Consider the following 19391-nt stretch of genomic DNA (forward strand, 5'->3'; position numbering starts at 1 on the left):
CTACATTAACTACCACCAGTACTTAACAATGGCTTCCAACAAGAATTAACACTTACGATGTGTTAATCCTTCCATATTATCCATTACCTCATTTAATATTGTAAAACCATTGTCGGCCATTTTGCAGATAGAAAAACTAAGACAACTAAGGATCTTGCGACTTTAGAGCACACACCCTCAACACGTGCGACACCACCTCGTTTCCAGAAAAGTCTAAAGGAAGAGGGGATGAGGCCAGTCACCAAAACCAGACCATTCAGGTTTGGGGGATGGGAGCGATAGCGTCCCTTCTCATTTCGTCCCTGTAACGACGCTGGAGGTACCTGAGGGAATTACCCCACGATAGGGCGGATGAGGAAGCCAGGTTCCGGGCGAAGAGCCCCAGAGGGAAAGGCCGGGCTCGGCCTGGACTTAGGGACTAGGCCCCAGTGGCGCGAAGCCTCGACCGACGCCAACTGCAGATCGACTCAACACGCAGAAGTCGTCACCGCCCCTCACTTTCGACTTTCCCGCCCGGCGCGACGTCGCTCTGACGCTACCGAGGCGCGCCGCTGAGTGACGTCAAACTTCCGCGCCGGAAGTCGGCGCCCGGCGGCCCAGCTGGAAACCGTGAGCGGTGGATCGAGACAGTCGCGGAGTCCCGGGCCAGCCAGATTGAGGAACGTTAGAAGGCCCGGAGGCGAAATCCAAGAGGAACTTGACTCCCCGCGGCTGGCAGTCGGCTTTCAGAGAAGATGGCGGGGCCAGAGCTGTTGCTCGACTCCAACATCCGCCTCTGGGTGGTCTTACCCATCGTTATCATCACTTTCTTCGTGGGCATGATCCGCCACTATGTGTCCATCCTGTTGCAGAGCGACAAGAAACTGACCCAGGAACAAGTCTCCGACAGGTCAGCACCCTACCCTAACCGGCCGCCTTCACTCCTCGTGACCTTGGGCAAGAAAGTGCAGGAGTTCTGTCAGTTTACCTGAGTTCTCGTCGCGCCCCTGCTGGCAGGTGACCTTAGCCGTTACCTGTATTTCCACTTTCGTTGTCTCTAAAATGAGAACTATAACATAACAGTGCCTACCTCATAGAACAGACGTGGGGATTAAATTAGGTGACATCTTTAAAGCCTGATCATAGGGCCTGGGACGTATTAGTGCTCAAAAAAAACAAAAACAAAAACAAAACAAAACACTGTTAGGCTAGTAGCCAACTCTCAATGGGGTTATCTGTGAACTGTATGATCCCATCCTTTCCTTAGGAAAAGTGCCCACTGAGTGCCAGGTCTTTTTATTCTTTGATAATATTAGATAATCGCTTTTTACTGAATTACTGTAACGATCAGCAGAGATGCTAAGAAACAAAATGCTTTGCAAACTGTAACAGTGCCATTAGAGATGTGTGGATTTGTAAAGATCATTTTCCCTCCTATAGTGAAGGCAACTTCCTCCTCACACGCTTTCATTTAGTATTTGCAGAAACAAATTTGAGATGGCTCTAGATGGTATCCAGACACGTGCCCTTCTATTAAAATAAATAACAATTTTCAGCCAATTGTTATGATTATTTTCAGAGACCATCTTAATCAAGTGGTACTCTATCTTTAACCCCTCCTGATTACTTAGGAATCTCTTTTTAACAAGAAGAGCAAGCATCAGGTTCAGAAGTTTCCACATATGGGCTGGGGCTATGGCTCAGTAGTAGTGCACTTGCCTGGCATGTATAAAGCACTGGGTTCCATTCTCAGCACCACATATAAATAAATAAAGTAAAGGTCTATCGACAACTAGAAAAAAAATTTTTAAAGAGTTTTCCACAGATGACAGTATCTAGGGAAAATTTAATGTTGTTTTGATTTTATTGTATTTATTTTTAAAATTGCTTTGTTTTGTGGCAAGTCATACTGGATTTCCATTTGCTGAAATTTTATAGGAGCTGGGTTGTGGCTCAGTGGTAGAACACTTGCCTGGTATGTGTGAGGCACTGGGTTGGATCCTCAGCACCACATAAAGTAAAATAAAGAAATTGTGTCTACCTATAACTAAAAAGCATTTTAATAAATAAATAAGTAGATAAAAGTATTTTGTCCATCTACAACTTAAAATATTTTTTTAAAAACTAATACAGGCAGAAGAAAAGTTGATATCTAAAAATATTAAGTACATATAGTGTAAGTGCGACTGAAGTATGGGAAACTTCTTTATCATTTTCAGTTGTCCTTACCAATTATGCTGACAATAACAATAAGCGAACGTTTATTAAATACTTACTCTGTACCATGCACTATGCTAAAGTACTTATTTAAAACGCAGAGCAAATATAAGGTAGGTACTGTTTTCCCATTTTATAGAAACTGAAGCTTAAGGGGGTTCCATGGTCACATATGATAATATTCAGGACTTTAAGCCAGGTCTTCTGGTTGCCAAGCCTAGGGCTCTTTCCATTTTACTACAAATTAGCCACTTGGATTATTTTTTTGTGACATCAGTTTCAGAACTGACCTGAGCCATCCTCCTGGAACCAATCTTTAGAAGTCAGTTTACAACCAGATGTGGTAGCTAATACCTTTAATCCCAGCCACTCTGAAGACAGATGCAGGAGGATTACAAGTTCAAGCACAGCCTGCACAACTTATTGAAACTGTCTCAAAATTAAAAAAAAAAAAAAAAAAAAAAAAGTTTTTTAACGGGGCTGGCATTGTGGCTCAGTGGTAGAACACTCACCTAGCACATGTGAGGCACTGGATTCAATCCTCAGCACCACATAAAAATAAATAAAATAAAGGTATTGTATCCATCTATAACTTTAAAAAATTTTTTTTTAATTTTAAGGATTTTGTTCCGCAGTAGAATGCTCCTGAGTTCGATCCCCAATATTAGTAGAGGGAAAAAGTCAGTTTACCATAAAAAGAAATCCTATAGAAAAATGCAGGGTGGAGAGAGCTCAGATAATTAGCATTCAATGATACCTAGAAATTATTCTGATTTTATCCTTACAGTAGTTCTGAGTTAGGTAATCCTAAACCCATTTTAATAGTTGAAGAAAAGGAAGCCTGGAGAAATTAAGTAGCATTCCCAGAGTAACCAGAGTTGTAAAATATTGTGCATGTACTTGAACCTAGATTGGTTCACTGATCCTGCTATCATGATTCTTTTTTTTTTTTTACCAGATATTATGATGATTCTTAACCACCATTCCTGCTAGATAGATATTCTGACACAGTTTTCTATCCTGGTTTTTACTATGTCATTTTAGAGCTGTGGTTCTGAATGGTATCAGACCCACAGCTGTTTTTTTTTTTTTTTTTTTTTTTCATCTCCAAAATGAAATTCACAGTTGGTACAATCTAAATATGAATTTGTTTGGGTTTGTATGTTTGGTTGATTGGTTGGTTTTGGTTTCATTCTTCTTGTGCTGGGGATTGAATTCAGGCCCTTGCTCATGCTAGATAAGCACTCTACCATTGAACTAATTCCTCAGCCCACAGGGGAATTATTTTTTTAAAGCAACATTATGATCTAGTTGTAATAATCAGGAGAAATAAAAGAAAAGTAATTTGTGGTAATTTATATTTCATAGGAGCTTGGGCACAACTGTTGTATAAGGCATAATGCAGAAGTCATATATATGCACCTCACTAAAAAATCACTTTAACTGGGACCAGTTAATAGATGGCTAATATAGATGAATATCACAGAAGGTAGTACTACATTAGTTTCTTAGGTGGTATATTATTCTTCATAAAGTACAATTTCCCATATGTTTATTTGGTGCTGAGAAATTTTATAAACATAAAAACTGTGCCCCCCTCATACAGAAAATGGAATTAGATTCTCAAACCTAATTTTTATATTAATTATAAAACAGTTGAGAGGAAGTAGAGTTGAACCAGCAACTTAGCCAGGCCCTAAGCAACTTAGCAAGACCCTGTCTCAAAATTTTAAAATATTAAAAGGGCTGGGGATGTGAATCAGTGGTTAAGCACCCCTGGGTTCAATCCCCTCATACTATAAAACAAAAAAAACAAGAATAGGAGACTTCAGTTTGAATTGACTTTAAAAACTAAAGTTTGGGGCTGGCGTTGTAGCTCAGTGGTAGCGCGCTCGCCTAACAAGCACAAGGCCCTGGATTCAATCCTCAGCACCATATAAAAACAAATTAATGTATTGTATCCAACTACAACTAAAAAAATAAATATTAAAAAAAAACTAAAGTTTTATTCTAAGAAAAGATCTTTCAGTTGCAGATTACCAAAGCTTTATCTTTACAACCAGTAAATGACTTATTTTAGATACTCATCAGAATAAAAACAGAAAATTAAAAACTTCTTACAGGATTTATAGACTTTGAAAAATATAGTGATGGATCTCAGCTTTAAGTGAGATAATACACACAAAGGACTCAGCTTAAAACCCTTCATTGTTTCACTTTTGCTGTTCATGATTTAATAAGTAGGATCATCATGGCCTTGTGTAGTCTAGCTCTCTTGCCCACCTCTCTAGCCTCCTCTTCACCACATAGTCCTCTTTTCTCTCCATATGGCCTTTTCTCAGGTCCTCAGAGACATGTACTTACTCCTGCAACAGGGCCTATGTCCATAACATTCCCTCCAGCATTTTCCCATATAAGATTCCAACCTAATCCTATATTCTCAGCAAGGTTTTCTTTCAGACCTTAACTTTCCAGAATGGGGGAATTCCCCATCCATCTCTCTTCCTAGAATTTAACAGTCAAATTTCACATTGGCTCATGTGGTTATTTGATTCATTTCTTTCTCTCCCACCAGACTTTTTTGGTTTTATTTGTTTGTTTGGGGCAGTACTAGGGTTTGAACCCAGGGGTGCTCTAGTAGAGAGTTACATCTCCACCCCTTTTTATTTTTGAGACAGGGTCTCACAAGTTGCTGAGGCTGACCTCATTCAAGCCTCCTGCCTCAGCCTCCAGAGCCTCTGGAATTACAGGTGTGCACCACCACACCTGGCATTTCCCACTAGAATTACCATCATGAGATATTTGCGTTTTGATCGCTGCTGTTCATGTCACCTCACACAGTACCTGACAATTAGAAATTTAAGAAATATATTTTCATTGAAAGCATAAATTTGTTACTCTACAGAATGTGAATGGTGGATTAAAGAATTGAAGTGAGTTGGCCAAGATATTCAGCTAATAAATGGCAAAAACAGGATTTGAACCCAACTCTAGAGCTTAAATTTTCGTTCATTTTTCTACATCCAGTGCTTCTTAAACTGTTGGTGGTAAAGGGCCAGTTTGGGGGCTTTTTTATTTTTAAATTTTATTTCTTTTTAATTAATTGGTTAACTGATAGATACTAGGGATTGATAGATACTGCCAGGGGCATTTTACCACTGAGCCATATCCCTTACAGCTGTTTTTTAATTTCTAGTCCAGCTGGCTAAAATATTTTGATCACATGCTTGGATGTTTGGTAATATCAAATTATTATGTCTCTAAACCCTTACTCTTTATGTGAATATATGTCTGTATTCACCTTGTCACAGACCAGCATTGATACATAGGCCACACTCTGAGTAACTTTAGCTCCCAAGGAACAGAATGTATTACAGGTCACTTCTGTAGCTTATGTTTAGTCAACTGTATAATATAACAAGGCCAAAAGGAGGGAAACCCGGGAAAGTTCCACAAGAGTTCCAGCATCAGGAAGAGATTGTGGGAAAGACAGGGCTTGAGGAAAGTATTTAGGCTTGATGGGGTAACACCAGCAAAGGAGAGGGGCCATCAAGCACTGCCAACATACAGTGAAGCTGAATTGTGTTTAGGGGCACTGACAGCTCACAGCAGGTGGTTTGTACACAGAAGTAAAGAAGGGAAAGTTAAGCACAGTGTTCTTTTCTCTGTTTGCTATTTATATCTTAGTTATCTGGACTATTATCTTTAGTGATCAACTGTGCCCTGATAACACCAAATAATTTCATTTATTCATTGTTTATTGAGAACTTATACTTGGAATTCTGAGTGGCATTTCTATTTGTTGTCAGATAATAATCTTCTTGAGACTTCTCATTTCTTCTTGTCTGTGTCTCCCACAACAATATGCAACCACCCTCCCCCACCCTACTCCCACTGCCAGTGCTGGGGATTAAACCCAGTGCCTTGTGCAGGCTAAGCAAGTGCTCTACCACTGAGCTACACCTGATCTTTTCACTTTTTAAATTTTTGAGACAGGGTCTTGCTAAGTTGTCCAAAATGACCTCAAAATTGCATCCCAGATAGCTGGGATTACAAGTGTGCACCACTGGACCTGGCTACCTGTCCTCATTGCTCCATGCATATTAAGAATTTCTTCCCTTCTTCTATCCTATGCCTTTCCCCTCCTCCAGCCCCCACGTCTTCTGAACAACATCCAACTGCTACTCTTTTCCCTCAGAGAAAGTTCCTTCTTGGCTCATTATAAATTAAAAAAAAAAAAAAAAAAACTGAGTGTGATATCCCAAATATGCCTGACTTAGAAATCTGTGTGCAGAACCACAGTCACTTGTGAAGACTGCTCTTTTGAAAACCTGAATGTAAGGTTAACTATGTCATGCTGGTTTTTAGGATACTTGAATGTTCCACATGCACCTGTTGCCAAATAGGTCCTCTCGTGTTTAGACAGATCTTCTACTTTATACTCTCATTTTCTTCTAGTGTTTCACTTTTAAAAATCTCATTGTCTTGGTCATGTTTTTCAGCCAAGTCCTAATTCGAAGCAGAGTCCTCAGGGAAAATGGAAAATACATTCCCAAACAGGTACTTACTTATCTTTTATTAAAAAGCTCCACCATTGACTGTGGAGAGCAGTAGATAATCTGAATGTTTTATAAGGGGACTCTTTGGGGAGAACTGGAGATTGGCCACTCAGTAATTAAGCTGTGGCCCAGTGGTGTTTGCTGTCACTGTGACCTCACTCTTAGGAAATTGTTTTTAAATGTGACTCAGCTAAAGTGTCAGGTCGCCTGCCAAGTAGGATGCCAGCTCTGAGGGCAACAGCATATTCCAAGGCCCTTCTGACCAAATCTCTGGGGAGTCACTTGACATCTTGCCATGTCACAGTTATTGGATTAAAAAGCTTTTTCTTTCCTACTAGTCTTTCTTGACACGAAAATATTACTTCAACAACCCAGAGGATGGATTTTTCAAAAAAACTAAAAGAAAGGTAGTGCCACCTTCTCCTATGACCGGTATGTTTATTCCTTTTCTCTTGCTTTTTTTTTAAAAAAAAAAAAAAAAAAAAAAAAAAGTTTACATGGGGTACTGAGTGAGAGGGGGAGGAGGGAAGGCAGGGCAGATGTAGTTTTATTTAAATAAATTATAGGAACTAATAATGTAAGTGACTTTAGAAATCATCTAATATAGTGGAGTTCTCTTTTTCAAATAAATCTCCTGGGAACCCAGTTTATAAAGCAAATTTTAAAAAGCTGATAGAGTGGGGAATCTAACACTGTTGTCCCTGGGTCTCTCCTCGTTGCTAGTCCTCAAGACCCATGGTTCTGTGGAGCACAGTTGAGAATGCTTTCCAGTCCCAGCTCCCACCCACTGCCTAGATCCTATTGCTGACAGATGGCTACCCAGCTTCTGCCTAAATGAGGAGGAGCTGACTCCCTCCCAGTAGCAACCAGTTCTTGGTCAGACCTGATTGCTTAGTTCATCCTACAATGTCTGCTCCAACAGATATCTGACTTCCACTAACTTCTGCCTTATGAAAAATACAATGTAAAGTAAAACAATTTATTTTTCTTTGTTGACTGTTTTCTCACTTCAGTATTCATTTCTTGAGATAACTAGTTCTTTTAACCCATGAATAAGATATTAGAATTAACACAATTTAGGAAAAGTATATATGAAAATATACTTGATTTCTCTAATAATCCACAGAAGACAAATAAAAATAAGATGTTACCAGGCACAGTGGTGCACACCTATAATCCTAGCTACTTGGAAGACTGAGGCAGCCTGATCACAAGGTCAGCCTGGATAACTTAGGGAGACTCTGTCTTGAAATTAAAAAAAAAAAAAAAAAAATTTTTAAAAAAGGGTTCAGAGTATGGCTCAATGGTTGAGTGCTTGCCTAGCATGAGTGGGGCCCTGGTTTTAGCCCAAATACTACAAAGAAAACAAAACAAGATATCCTTTTATAACCCATTAAATTGACAAAGATTAAAAGATTGACCAGAGTCACTATGGTCAAGGTCGAGGGAAATTAGGCCCTCTCATCACTGGTGAGAGTATCAAATGGTGGGGCCTCCTTGAAGGATAGCCTGATGGTTTATGTCTTTTTGTTTTTGTTGTTTTTGTTTTGTTTTGGGGGGAGTGGCATTGCTGCACATTGAACCTAGGGTCTTGCACCTGCTACACAAGCACTCTACTACCGAGCTATACTCCAAGCCTCTAATCTTTTTTATTATTTTGTACTAAAAATTGAACCCAGGGGTGCTCTACCACTGGCCTACATCCCAGCCCTTTTTATTTTTTGAGACAGGATCCTACTAAGATGCCCAGGCTGCCCTCAAACCTGTTATCCTCCTGCCTCAGCCTACCAAGTCTTTGGGATTACAAATATACACCACCATACCCTGCCACAAAGTCCTAACATCTGTCAATTTTAAATATATGAACCCCTTGATCCAGAAATTTTTTAAAGAATTTATCTTACAGAAATACTTACATAGCCTGTGGCGGTGGCTCATGCCTGTAATCCCAGCAGCTCAGGAAGCTGAGACAAGAGAATCATGAGTTCAAAGTCAGCCTTAGCAACTGCGAGGCACTAAGCAACTCAGTGAGACCCTATCTCTAAATAAAATACAAAATAGGGCTGAAGATGTGGCTCAGTGTCCAAGTGCCCCTGAGTTCAATCCCGATACCCCCCCCAAAAAAAAAAAAAGAAATACTTACATAAACGTGCAATTTATGTACAAGATGGTGTTGGCAGCATTGTTTAGTCTCAAAGAAAATTGGAAACAACCTCTAGGTCTATCAAAAAATAAATGGTGCAACCATATAGTAGAATCTGCCTAAACACTGAAAATATTGAGGGATTGATATTATCCCCATGAGAAATACCTTTCACAAAATTATTCATTTCAAAATATGAAGAAGCACAAGTCAGGCATAGTGGCAGATGCCTGTAATTCTAGTAACTTGGGAGACTGAGGCAGGATTGCAAGTTCAAGGCCACCCTAAGCAACTTAGTAAGACCCTGTTTCAAAGATAAAAAATGAAAAGGGGTAGGGATGTAGCTTAGTGGTAGAGCACCTCTGAGTTCAATCCCCAGTGACAAATTTAAAAAAAAAGTGCGGGGGGATGATTAAGAAGCAGAATAGTATGGTGGAATGAGAAGGAATGAGAAATTGTGCTCCATTTGGGTATAATGTGTTAAAATGCATTTCATTGTCATGTACAACTGATTAGAACAAATTTTTAAAAATTAAAAGCAGAATATATGTAATATATGTACGTATATACATATATGTATATAAAAATATATATATAGTATGTGTGTGTGAATTGAAAGATGAAAGATATGCTACGAATAGTTGAAAGTGTTTAGACATTGGACTGAGAGGAACCATCCTTATCGTACATTTCTGTTATTTGCATTTTTTAGCAATGAACACATCTTACTCAAATCATTAAATATATTAAAAATTTACAAGAGAGCTGGGGATATAGCTCAGTTGGTAGAGTGCTTGCCTTGCATGCACAAGGCCCTGTGCACCAAAAAATAATAATAATAATTTACAAGAGGGCTAGGGAAATAGCTCAGTTGGTAGAATGCTTGCCTTGCATGCATAAGGCCCTGGGTTCAATCCCCAGCACCACCCAAAGGTGGTAACAGAGGTAAAACCTAGTGGTCTCTTGTGCTTTTATTTTAGATCCCACTATGCTCACAGACATGATGAAAGGTAATGTCACCAATGTCCTCCCTATGATTCTTATTGGTGGATGGATCAACATGACATTTTCAGGCTTTGTTACAAGTAAGTTACAGACCCTGCAGACTTCATGTTTACATCATGTGTGTTCTTTTTCCTGTCCTTGTTCAGAGAAATTCAAGTGTGACTGAGACCCTAACATCACAGATCTTATGTTTCCTTATGGAAACCAAGAACACTCTTTGAAAAACAACAAAAAATTAATCTCCTGTGATGTTATGGCAACCCTGTTCCAAACCAATCCTAAGTTCATATGTGGTTGCTTTTTTACTAATAGAGATTCAAATGAGTGACCTGCTAGTTGACCTCCACAACTGATAGGTATTCTAGTAAATAGGATAGAGAGAAGCCTACTTCTATTTTTTACTTCATTTACTAGGTGTTGGGGTAAGTTTTCTGTTTGTTTTATTTGATTTGGTTTTAATCAGTGTGGCTTCTTAGTGATGTAGGTCTTTGTGTGTACCTGTTCCACTCAGGGTTTAATGGATCAATATAAATTTCTTCTGAATTTTAGGTCACAGCTCAGTTTGAGTTCTTGCTTCTTCAGCCACCTAGAAAGTGGTATTATTCAAGAAAACTAGAGCACAGCAACATCTTGACTATTTTTTTTCCTTCTGAAATTGCCACTGATTTCCTTGTGGAAATCATTTTCCAAAAGCTATGTGGCTCAGAGTTCTCACTTCCTTAGGGAAAGAATATGTGCTGTGCATTCACACTTCGACTGCTCTAAAAATAAAAACAGCTTGGAGTGGTTGTGAACTTTCTCTTTCTTCTCTGCAGCCAAGGTGCCATTTCCACTGACCCTTCGTTTTAAGCCTATGCTACAGCAAGGAATCGAGCTACTCACATTAGATGCATCCTGGTAAGAACTTTCTTTTATCTAATAAAAACAGGAACCAAAAATCTAAAAACCAGTGTCTCTTAAAGATCAAATTTGCATATTTCACTGGGAATAGGTTTTTTTTTTTTTTTTTTTTTTTAATTTTGCATTTTGTCCCATTAAAACGCCACTCAAAATGTCCCTGCTGGATTATAGCCATTTTTACATAAGCCTTGCAAAAGAAGAGAACATGTCAGTCTCTTTTCATAGGGCTTAGGAATACAAGGGTGGATGTGTTTACCCCCTTAAAAATTGAAAGGTTAAGCAAAGAACTCTGGTTAGGCCAGTCTTTTAGTAGTGCCCTGGCTTATGAGTGGATGTTTGTATTAGTTTTCTGTTACCATAATAAATACCCAAGATAATCAGCTTATTATGAAGAAAGATTTATTTTGGCTCATAGTTTTGGAGGTTTTAGTCCATGAACAATTGGCCCCATTGCTTTGGTCTTGTAGTAAGGCAAATCATGGAGCAAAACACTCACCTTGTAGTCAGGTCCTGAAAGAGAAAAGAGGAAGAACACCCCAGGTCCTGTTTGAGGACACACTCCCATTGACTTAAGACTTCCCACTAAGCCCCAAAATGTTCCATCACTTTCCATTAACACCACGGGCTTCTGCAAGAAACAGTTAAGAAGAGGAGGATGGACCATGGGGGTCACCAGCAGTGATTGGATTCACTGGGTTTGAGCAGAGGCATCTCTGGTTATGTGGGAGGGGTGGGGCAGACCAGATGCTGATAGTGTCTTGGGTCTGTACAGCTCTAGTATAGAAGAAAAGCTATATGAGCAGCATGATTCTACTAAACTCTGATCTTCTTCTCTCATTTGGCTAAGCAATAGCTCCATAGGTTAAAGAAAAGCTTATTTATCTTTTCTAAGCTTCTGGGCAGGTATATGTATGATACTGTCAAGGACAGAGGGGAAACTATAGCCTGAGTGAAGAATTACCATTGCAGATAGATCAGCAATATTGTACACAGAGAGATCATTTACTTACCTGCAACCTGATGGAGTGACCAGAATAGACTCCTGTGACCCAAGCATTGGAATGAAGTACAGAACTTTTCCATTTATGTATCATTTTTCATATTCCCTTTAGTTTTATCATATGCAAATTATTTTTCAGTGGCAAGGTGGGAAACTTAAGATAAAGGAAGCCTCGGTGATAAAATTCAAACTTGGAATGCTTTCCCAGTTGCTGTCATCCTCAGATTTGAAAGCCACCTCTAATCCTTCCTAAGTGTGGAACACATGAACACATCAACACTTGTGATTTTTTTCTAAAGAATGGAATACCAAACAGGAGGACTCTTTCACTTTTTATTTAATATACTTCTATATTGGTCAGACTGTCTTAACACCTATATTTCTTCTCTGGTTGTGCTTTGGCTGCATATAGCCTATCCTGGGTGATTTCCTTACATATGCTGAACAACTTGGCCTGATACGAATGTGTAAACTTCATTAATACCTGAAATTAATTAAACTTCATTTATACCTTTGCTTTGCTAGGGTGAGTTCTGCATCCTGGTACTTTCTCAATGTATTTGGGCTTCGGAGCATATACTCTCTGATTCTGGGCCAAGATAATGGTAAGAAGCACATCAGGTTCAATAAGCAAAAACTTCAATAGATGACTCATCCATGCTAGAGCAAGAAAAATATAGGTCATACTATTCATTAGCACATTCAAATATGGTGCTTCATTCCTTAAGTTTCTTCAACATTCTGAAAGCATATTCAAAATTCCTAGGCCCAAACTGAAAATCTGATTTTCTCTGGCAATCACTGGTACATCATTTGGTTTCCCCAAGTCTGACACCCCTGGGGAATCCAGCACCAGTGATGAAGACCATTAATTTGAAGACTAAAGAAGGCCTGAATGGCTCAGTTAGCTCACTGACTAGAGGCCTTGCCGGTACTAATCCTGGTTCTCATATAATGGTGGGGATGTCAGACAAGTTATTTAACTGTTCTGATCCTGTCTTTTTTGCTGTCTTGTAAATAGGGATCTTGGGAGTTAACTACAGGGTGATTAGGAGTAGACAAGGAAGAATGCACAAAGCAGTTGGCAAAGAATCTGGCATATAGTAGTTCGTCATTATCTGGTAGCTGTTGTTATTGAAGTCTGAAATAAACTTTGGAGCTTCCTTTAGTTCCCTTCTGTTTCCAGCTCTTGTCATCCCCATTTTTCAGGAGAGATAAAGTGACTTGCTTGACATCACACAGCCAGTGGGTGACAGGGCCAATTGTCTAGTTCTCGAACCCACCACTAGGCAGCTTAAATGCGGTGCAGTGCTCATTCCTCTACAAGGGTGCAGGGGTGCCTGCCGAGCCTCAGCACTCACATTGACATGTCTTACACTGCAGCCGCTGACCAATCACGAATGATGCAAGAGCAGATGACCGGAGCAGCCATGGCCATGCCTGCAGACACCAACAAAGCTTTCAAGGTACGCTTCATTGTCTTCCAGAGCTTTATTGAGGCTCTGAATGGTTCCCAGAACCAGCAGTGCTCTCTTACTCAGTTTCACTTTTTTACAGTTTCAGTTACCACTGTCAACTGCATCCAAAAATATTCAGTGGAAAATTCCAAAAATAAACAGGTCACAGTCTTCAAACTGCACTGTTCTGAGTAGTGTCATGAAATCTTGCTCTGTCCTCTTCCATCCTACCCAGGACACAAGTCATCCCTTTGTCCAGTGCATCCACATCACACACAACCCACCTCATGGAACATGAGAGATAATATTCACATCTTCTATTACAGCATATTCTTGTGATTGGTCTATTTTTGTTACTAGGTATTCAGGTTAAATCTCTTGCTGTGCCTAATTTGTAAATTAAACTTAATCAGAGGTTATGTATGTATAGGGAGAATAGTATATGTAGATTTAGTACTGCTTTGCAGTCGTGGGAATCCACTCACTGGTGGACTTGGAACATAGATCATCTGCAGATAAGGGGGGATTATTATACTTTAAAAATAAATTCTCAAAAAACAAAAGGAGAAAAGAAGAAAAAAAATTAAACAAAAAATAAAAATGAATTCGCAATCCAAGCACAGTGTCCTATTATAGTCCCAGTACTCAGAAGGCTGAGGCAGGAGGATTGCTTGAGCCCAAGAAATCAAGGCCAGCCTGGGCAACATAGTGAGACCCACTCTCCCACCCCATATCAAACAACAAGAAAAGCTCTGCAGTGAATGTAGTGTGGTTTCATTGTTTGAATTTAGAGTAGGAAAAATAGAGTTTATGTGTGTTTTGTTCCTGAGACAGAATCGTCTATTAAGTAAATTGGAGATTCTTGGCACTTTCACTGGTATTAAATGATCACCCAAATTTAATCCACACTGTAAATGAGGCTATAAAACAATCCTTTCAAAGGCCCCAGGTAACATATGGGACACTTTAAACTTTCTTGAACCTGGCAGACCTCAGGTATAAATTGCATTAAAAATAAATAAATACATAGGGACAAAGGATGTAGCTCGGTGGTAGAACATGTTTCGCATTCAAATGGCCCTGGTTTCCATCCCCAGCATCATAAGTCATTCATTCACTGCATCCATAAAGTGTCAGTACTTTAAAGCCTTTTCATTAAAGGATTCTGGAATTTGTAAAATCCTATATAAAATCCTATATAACCTCACTAATTTTCCATGATTAAAAACTAAAAATACCCTACTTTCAGTCCCTAGCACTGCCAAAAGAAAAAAAAAAAAAACTAAAAATAAAAGGAAACTCTTACCTGATGAAGGTCATCTATTTAAAAACAAAACAAAACAAAACAAAAAACCCTACAGCTACTATCGTACTTAATGGTGAAAGATTGGAAGCTTTTCTCCCAAGATCAAGAACAAGACAAGGATATCTGCCACTTCTGTTACCACTTCTATTCAACATTGTACTGGATGTTCTAGCCAGGACAGCTGGGCATGGGAGAAATAAACCAGGCAGTAACACTACCACTCTTTACAGATGAAATACACACACACACACACGCACACACACACACACAAATAACCATCAGAGCTGAAAAACGAGTTTGGCAGTTTTAGGATACAAGATCAATATACAGGGCTGGGGCTGTAGCTCAGTGGCAAAGCACTTGCCCAGCATTTGTGAGGCACTGGGTTCAATCCTCAGCACTACAACTATATTTAAAAAAAATTAATGCATTAAAAAAATCAATATATGCAAACTAGATGTAATCAGGTGCATTGTAATAAGGTAGCAAGATCATGAGGTTGAGACCAGCCTGGGCAATTTAGTTAGACTCTGTCTCTAAATGAAAAAAGAAAAAAATTAACTGGACTTCAACACAAAGGTAACAAAGAATCTGAAAATGAAATTAAGGAAAAAAATTCCACTTATGTATAATAATTTCAAAAAGAGGAATAAGTCCAACAAAAGAAATGTAAAATTTATACCTGAAAATTCCAGAAACATTGCCAAAAGAAATTAAAGATCTAAATTAGAATGAATAGACATTTATGTTTATAGATAAGAATATTGAGCATCATGTTAAGATGGAAGTAGTCCCTGCGTTGACCTACAGATTCAGCACAATCCCTATCAAAATCTACCTCCCTTTTTTACAGAAACCAGCTGATCGTGAAGATCACAGGAAAATGTAAGACACCCAAAATTGCCTAAAATTGAAAGAAAACAAGTTAGAGGACTTATGCTTCCTGATTCAAAAACCTACAAAGACAGTAATCAAAACTCCGAAGTAATAGCAAAATGACAGGCACGTAGATTAATGCAATAGAATTGAGAGTTCTGAAATAAATGCATAGCTATGATTTAATAAATTTATGATCATTTGATACTAACATATAATTGTTGATTTTTAGCCACAATGCCAGACAGTTCTGTGAAGGAAAGAATAGTCTTTTGAACAAATGGTGCTAGGAAAATGATTTCTACATAAAAATGAATGAAGATGGAAGCATGCTTCACAGTATGCACAAAAATAAGTCAAAATGGGTCAGAGACCCAAATGTTGTATGATTCTGCTCACATGAAATATGTGGAATAGGAAAATCCATAGAGATAAAAAGTGGGTTAGCAGTTACCAGAGTCTGGGAAGAGGGGACAGTGGGGGTTATTGCCTACTGGGAACAGAGCTTCTATTCAGAGGATGAAAAGTTTTTGGAAATAGATACTGGAGATGGTTATAAAACACCGTGAATGTGATTGATGGCTAAAAGTGGCAGGCTTGATGTTGTACATATTATTTATTCCAATAAAAATATTAAATGTTCAAAAAGTATTCTTGATGGGTCAAAGACCTAAATATAAAAGATACAACTATGGTATTTTAAAATTAAACATGGGGGAGGCTGCAGTTGTAGCTCAGTGGTAGAACACTTGCCTAGCACATGTGAGGCATTGGGTTTGAGCTTCAGCACCACATAAGAAATAAATAAAATAAAGGTATTATGTCCATTTGCAACCAAAAAACATTTGTTTAAATAAATAAAAGTCATAAAAAACATTAAACATAGGCTTGATGATGCACACCATAATCCCAGCAACTCAGGAGGCATGAGGACTTAAGTTCAAGGCCAGCTGGGCAACTTAATAAGATGCTGTCTCAAAATTTTTAAAACTTTAAAAAGGGATGAGGATGGTGGTAGAATTCAGTGGTAGAGCACCGCCCCCCCAGTACCACAAAAAATAAAAATAAAACATGGGCTTAAATCTTTGTGACCTTAGACTAGGCACTGATTTCTTAGATAAAATATACTTTCTAAAAATAAAAAGGACTGGAATATAGCTCTCTCTCTCTGTCTCTCTCTCTCTCTCTCTCTCTCCCCCCTCTCTCTCACCACCCCCACTCTCTCTCATACAATTTGCTGTCTCTCTTTTTTTCTCTCTTACCCTGTTCTCTTTCTCTCCCTCTCTCTTTTTCTCTTCCTTCCCTGTTAATCAGATGCCACTGCAATAAAGATCTCTTGGTTGCCCTGAAAAAGAAAAAAAGGGCTGGAGTATATAGCTCAGTGGTAGAACCCTTGCCTAGCATGTGTGAGGGTCTGAGTTCCATCCCCAATACTGCAAAAATAATTTCTGAGATTTTGCTTCACACCCACTCAGGTGGTTGCAGTCAAAAAGATGGATAATAACAAATGATTAGGGTGTGGAGAAATTGGAACCCTCCCACTTTGCTAGTGCAGCCACTTTAGAAAGCAAACAGATAATCCAAATGCTCATCAACTGATGAATGGGTAAACAAAATGAGATATTTTTGGAGAATATATATACTGTCTGTATGATGAAATATTTTTCAGCTATAAAACAAATGAGGTGCTGAAACAGTACAACAGAAACAAACCCTGAAAACATGCTTAGTAAAAGGAAACAATAAGGACAGGCCATGTTATCTCCAGAATAAGTGAACTGGAAGATACAGGAAATAATGTGGTTGTTGCTAGGGATTGAAGGAAGTGAGTAATAGGGATTGGCCTGCATTTAGAGTGGGGTTTCTTTCTGTGGTGATAAAAGTGTTCTGAAATTAGTGGAAATGTTTGTACATATTTGTGAATGTATTAAAAACCACATCTTGGATACATAAGAAGGTGAATTTTCTAGCACGTGAATTTTATCTCAAAAAACCACACCCAAATGTTGTGTGCATGTATGAACATGTAACAACAAATCACACCATTATTTACAACTACAGTGTTGCAATAGAAAATGTGGGGGTAAAAAAGAGAAAAAAAAAAACCTACCCATGTACTAACATTTGTATTGCTAACATTGTATTAAAATTTCATGAAGGGGGCTGGGATTATGGCTCAGCAGTAGATCACTCCTCTCACATGTGCGAGGCCCTGGGTTCGATCCTCAGCACCACATAAATAAATAAATAAATAAACAAACAAACAAACAAATAAATAAATTGTGTCCATCTACAACTAAAAAAATAAATATTTAAAAAATTCATGAATCATTTTTTAAAACTCACTAAGGCAAAAGTAGGTTTTCTAACAAATACAATATAAGAAACAAATGTTGTTTTGCTCAAAATTAATAGCTTCTATGCAAGTAAATATAACATAATTATATTCCAAAGCAGTTTTATGATTCATAGTATCATTCTTTCTTCCATTGTTGAAGTTGGTAGCAAATTACTAGATTTCCACAAACCATAATGAAATGTCATGTATTTGTACATAAGGTTAGAGGAAATGTTCTTAAACCCCTTAATGATATTCCCTCCTAGATGGCAAGGACGCAGAATCACAAAGCACTAATCTATTGTGTATTCCTCAAGGATAGTGCAGGACATATAGTGGGTGCTTAGTGACCATGAGCCAATGGAGTATGCACTTTTTGAGTCATAAGCATTAAATTTAAGCTCAGCTGCATCAGTTACTGATACCAGTGACTCTGAACAAATTGTGACCCTTCTTAGCCTGAGTCTTCTAATCTAAATAGAGGTGGTGGGAGAGGGCAGTAGCTCTACCTCACAGTGAGCTTACACATGTGAATAGCTCAGCCGGCTTCTGGTATGGTAGAATCCTCCATGTCAGCCAGAGTTGTCAGTAACAAGCCCCTCTCTCCCTGCCCTGCTCTTCTCTTCCTTTACAGACAGAATGGGAAGCTCTGGAGCTGACGGATCACCAGTGGGCACTAGATGATGTAGAAGAGGAGCTCATGGCCAAAGACCTCCACTTTGAAGGCATGTTCAAAAAGGAATTACAGACATCTATTTTTTGAAGACCGAACCAGGATTAGCTGTGTCAGGATCAAAGAGTAGCATTTAACCTTGTAACTTTCGTTGGAGCTGGAGCCTCTGAGAATAAAAAGGAGGGTGCAAGGGCTGGCGGGCGTGCAGCAAGGCTCGTTCTTGTCTGAGCTGGGTTCCCCTGACGTTGGAAACTAGAGGAAAGAGGAGGAGTATGTCAGCGATTCACTATTTTAAAAAGTGTTTTAAAGTTTCCTTCTGGTGACTCTAGTAGTGACAGTCAGAGAAAGGGGAAAACTCAAGCTACTGATAATATATAAAAACTTAGCAAAAATTCCGTCTTTCGAAGAAGCATTGCAATTATAACTAGTTATTATGTTCAGTCAGCCTGACTTCTAACCACAGTGAACTCCTGTTTTCTTGGGATCCAAGCACCTTCCCCTCTGCATTTTACCTTTAATTTTTTGGTTAGTATTTTTAACTTTCTTTACAAAAGTACCCCTTTTTCACGTCCCAAATTTTAGAAACTATGGATGAGCAAAATTAATATCCCTGTATTATTCACTTTGAGCCTACAGAAGGACACAGAAAATGTGTCCAAACCTTGTTCAGATAAACTCTGTTCAGAGTGAATACCCAGGGCCAGGGCAGACTTTTGATAAGCAAACCTTTGATAAGTCTTAACATTGTCCAGTGAAAATCAATGACCCCGAGGCACTGCCGGCTTCTCAAGTGCCTTTGGGATTATCAAAGACAGGTTCAATAATACAAGTTCTTGATCTAGTCTTCAGAAAATATCAAACCCATTGACAAATCAATGGTGCTGTACTGTAAATGGCTACTCAGTTGAACGAAAGACCTCATTTCCCAGTTACTCTGG

General features: G+C 38.8%; 1 protein-coding gene across 2 annotated transcripts; it reads left to right on the top strand.

Moving 5' to 3' along the window:
* Positions 1-583: 583 nt before the first annotated feature.
* On the top strand, positions 584-19001 carry Emc3 (ER membrane protein complex subunit 3). 2 transcript variants are annotated; one of them, XM_076841109.1, is made up of 8 exons: positions 584-889; positions 6699-6756; positions 7094-7187; positions 9879-9983; positions 10719-10800; positions 12329-12408; positions 13187-13269; positions 18415-19001. In XM_076841109.1, exons 1-8 carry the CDS (start codon positions 735-737, stop codon positions 18541-18543), a joined length of 786 nt encoding a protein of 261 aa, XP_076697224.1. In that variant the 5' UTR covers positions 584-734; the 3' UTR covers positions 18544-19001. The 2 variants fall into 2 exon arrangements, with proteins under 2 accessions (XP_076697224.1, XP_076697225.1); XM_076841110.1 differs by lacking the exon at positions 18415-19001 and adding an exon at positions 15420-15481.
* Positions 19002-19391: the final 390 nt, after the last annotated feature.

The sequence above is a fragment of the Callospermophilus lateralis genome, chromosome 20 (genome assembly GCF_048772815.1).
Source record: "Callospermophilus lateralis isolate mCalLat2 chromosome 20, mCalLat2.hap1, whole genome shotgun sequence".
NCBI lineage: Eukaryota > Metazoa > Chordata > Mammalia > Rodentia > Sciuridae > Callospermophilus > Callospermophilus lateralis.

Bases quoted from the DNA above. Each gene is read 5' to 3' on its own strand.
- Emc3 (XM_076841109.1), top strand. From the start codon at position 735: ATGGCGGGGCCAGAGCTGTTGCTCGACTCCAACATCCGCCTCTGGGTG. The intron at 890-6,698 runs GTCAGCACCCTA...CATGTTTTTCAG, and splicing joins CAGGAACAAGTCTCCGACAG to CCAAGTCCTAATTCGAAGCA. The intron at 10,801-12,328 runs GTAAGAACTTTC...TTGCTTTGCTAG, and splicing joins CTCACATTAGATGCATCCTG to GGTGAGTTCTGCATCCTGGT.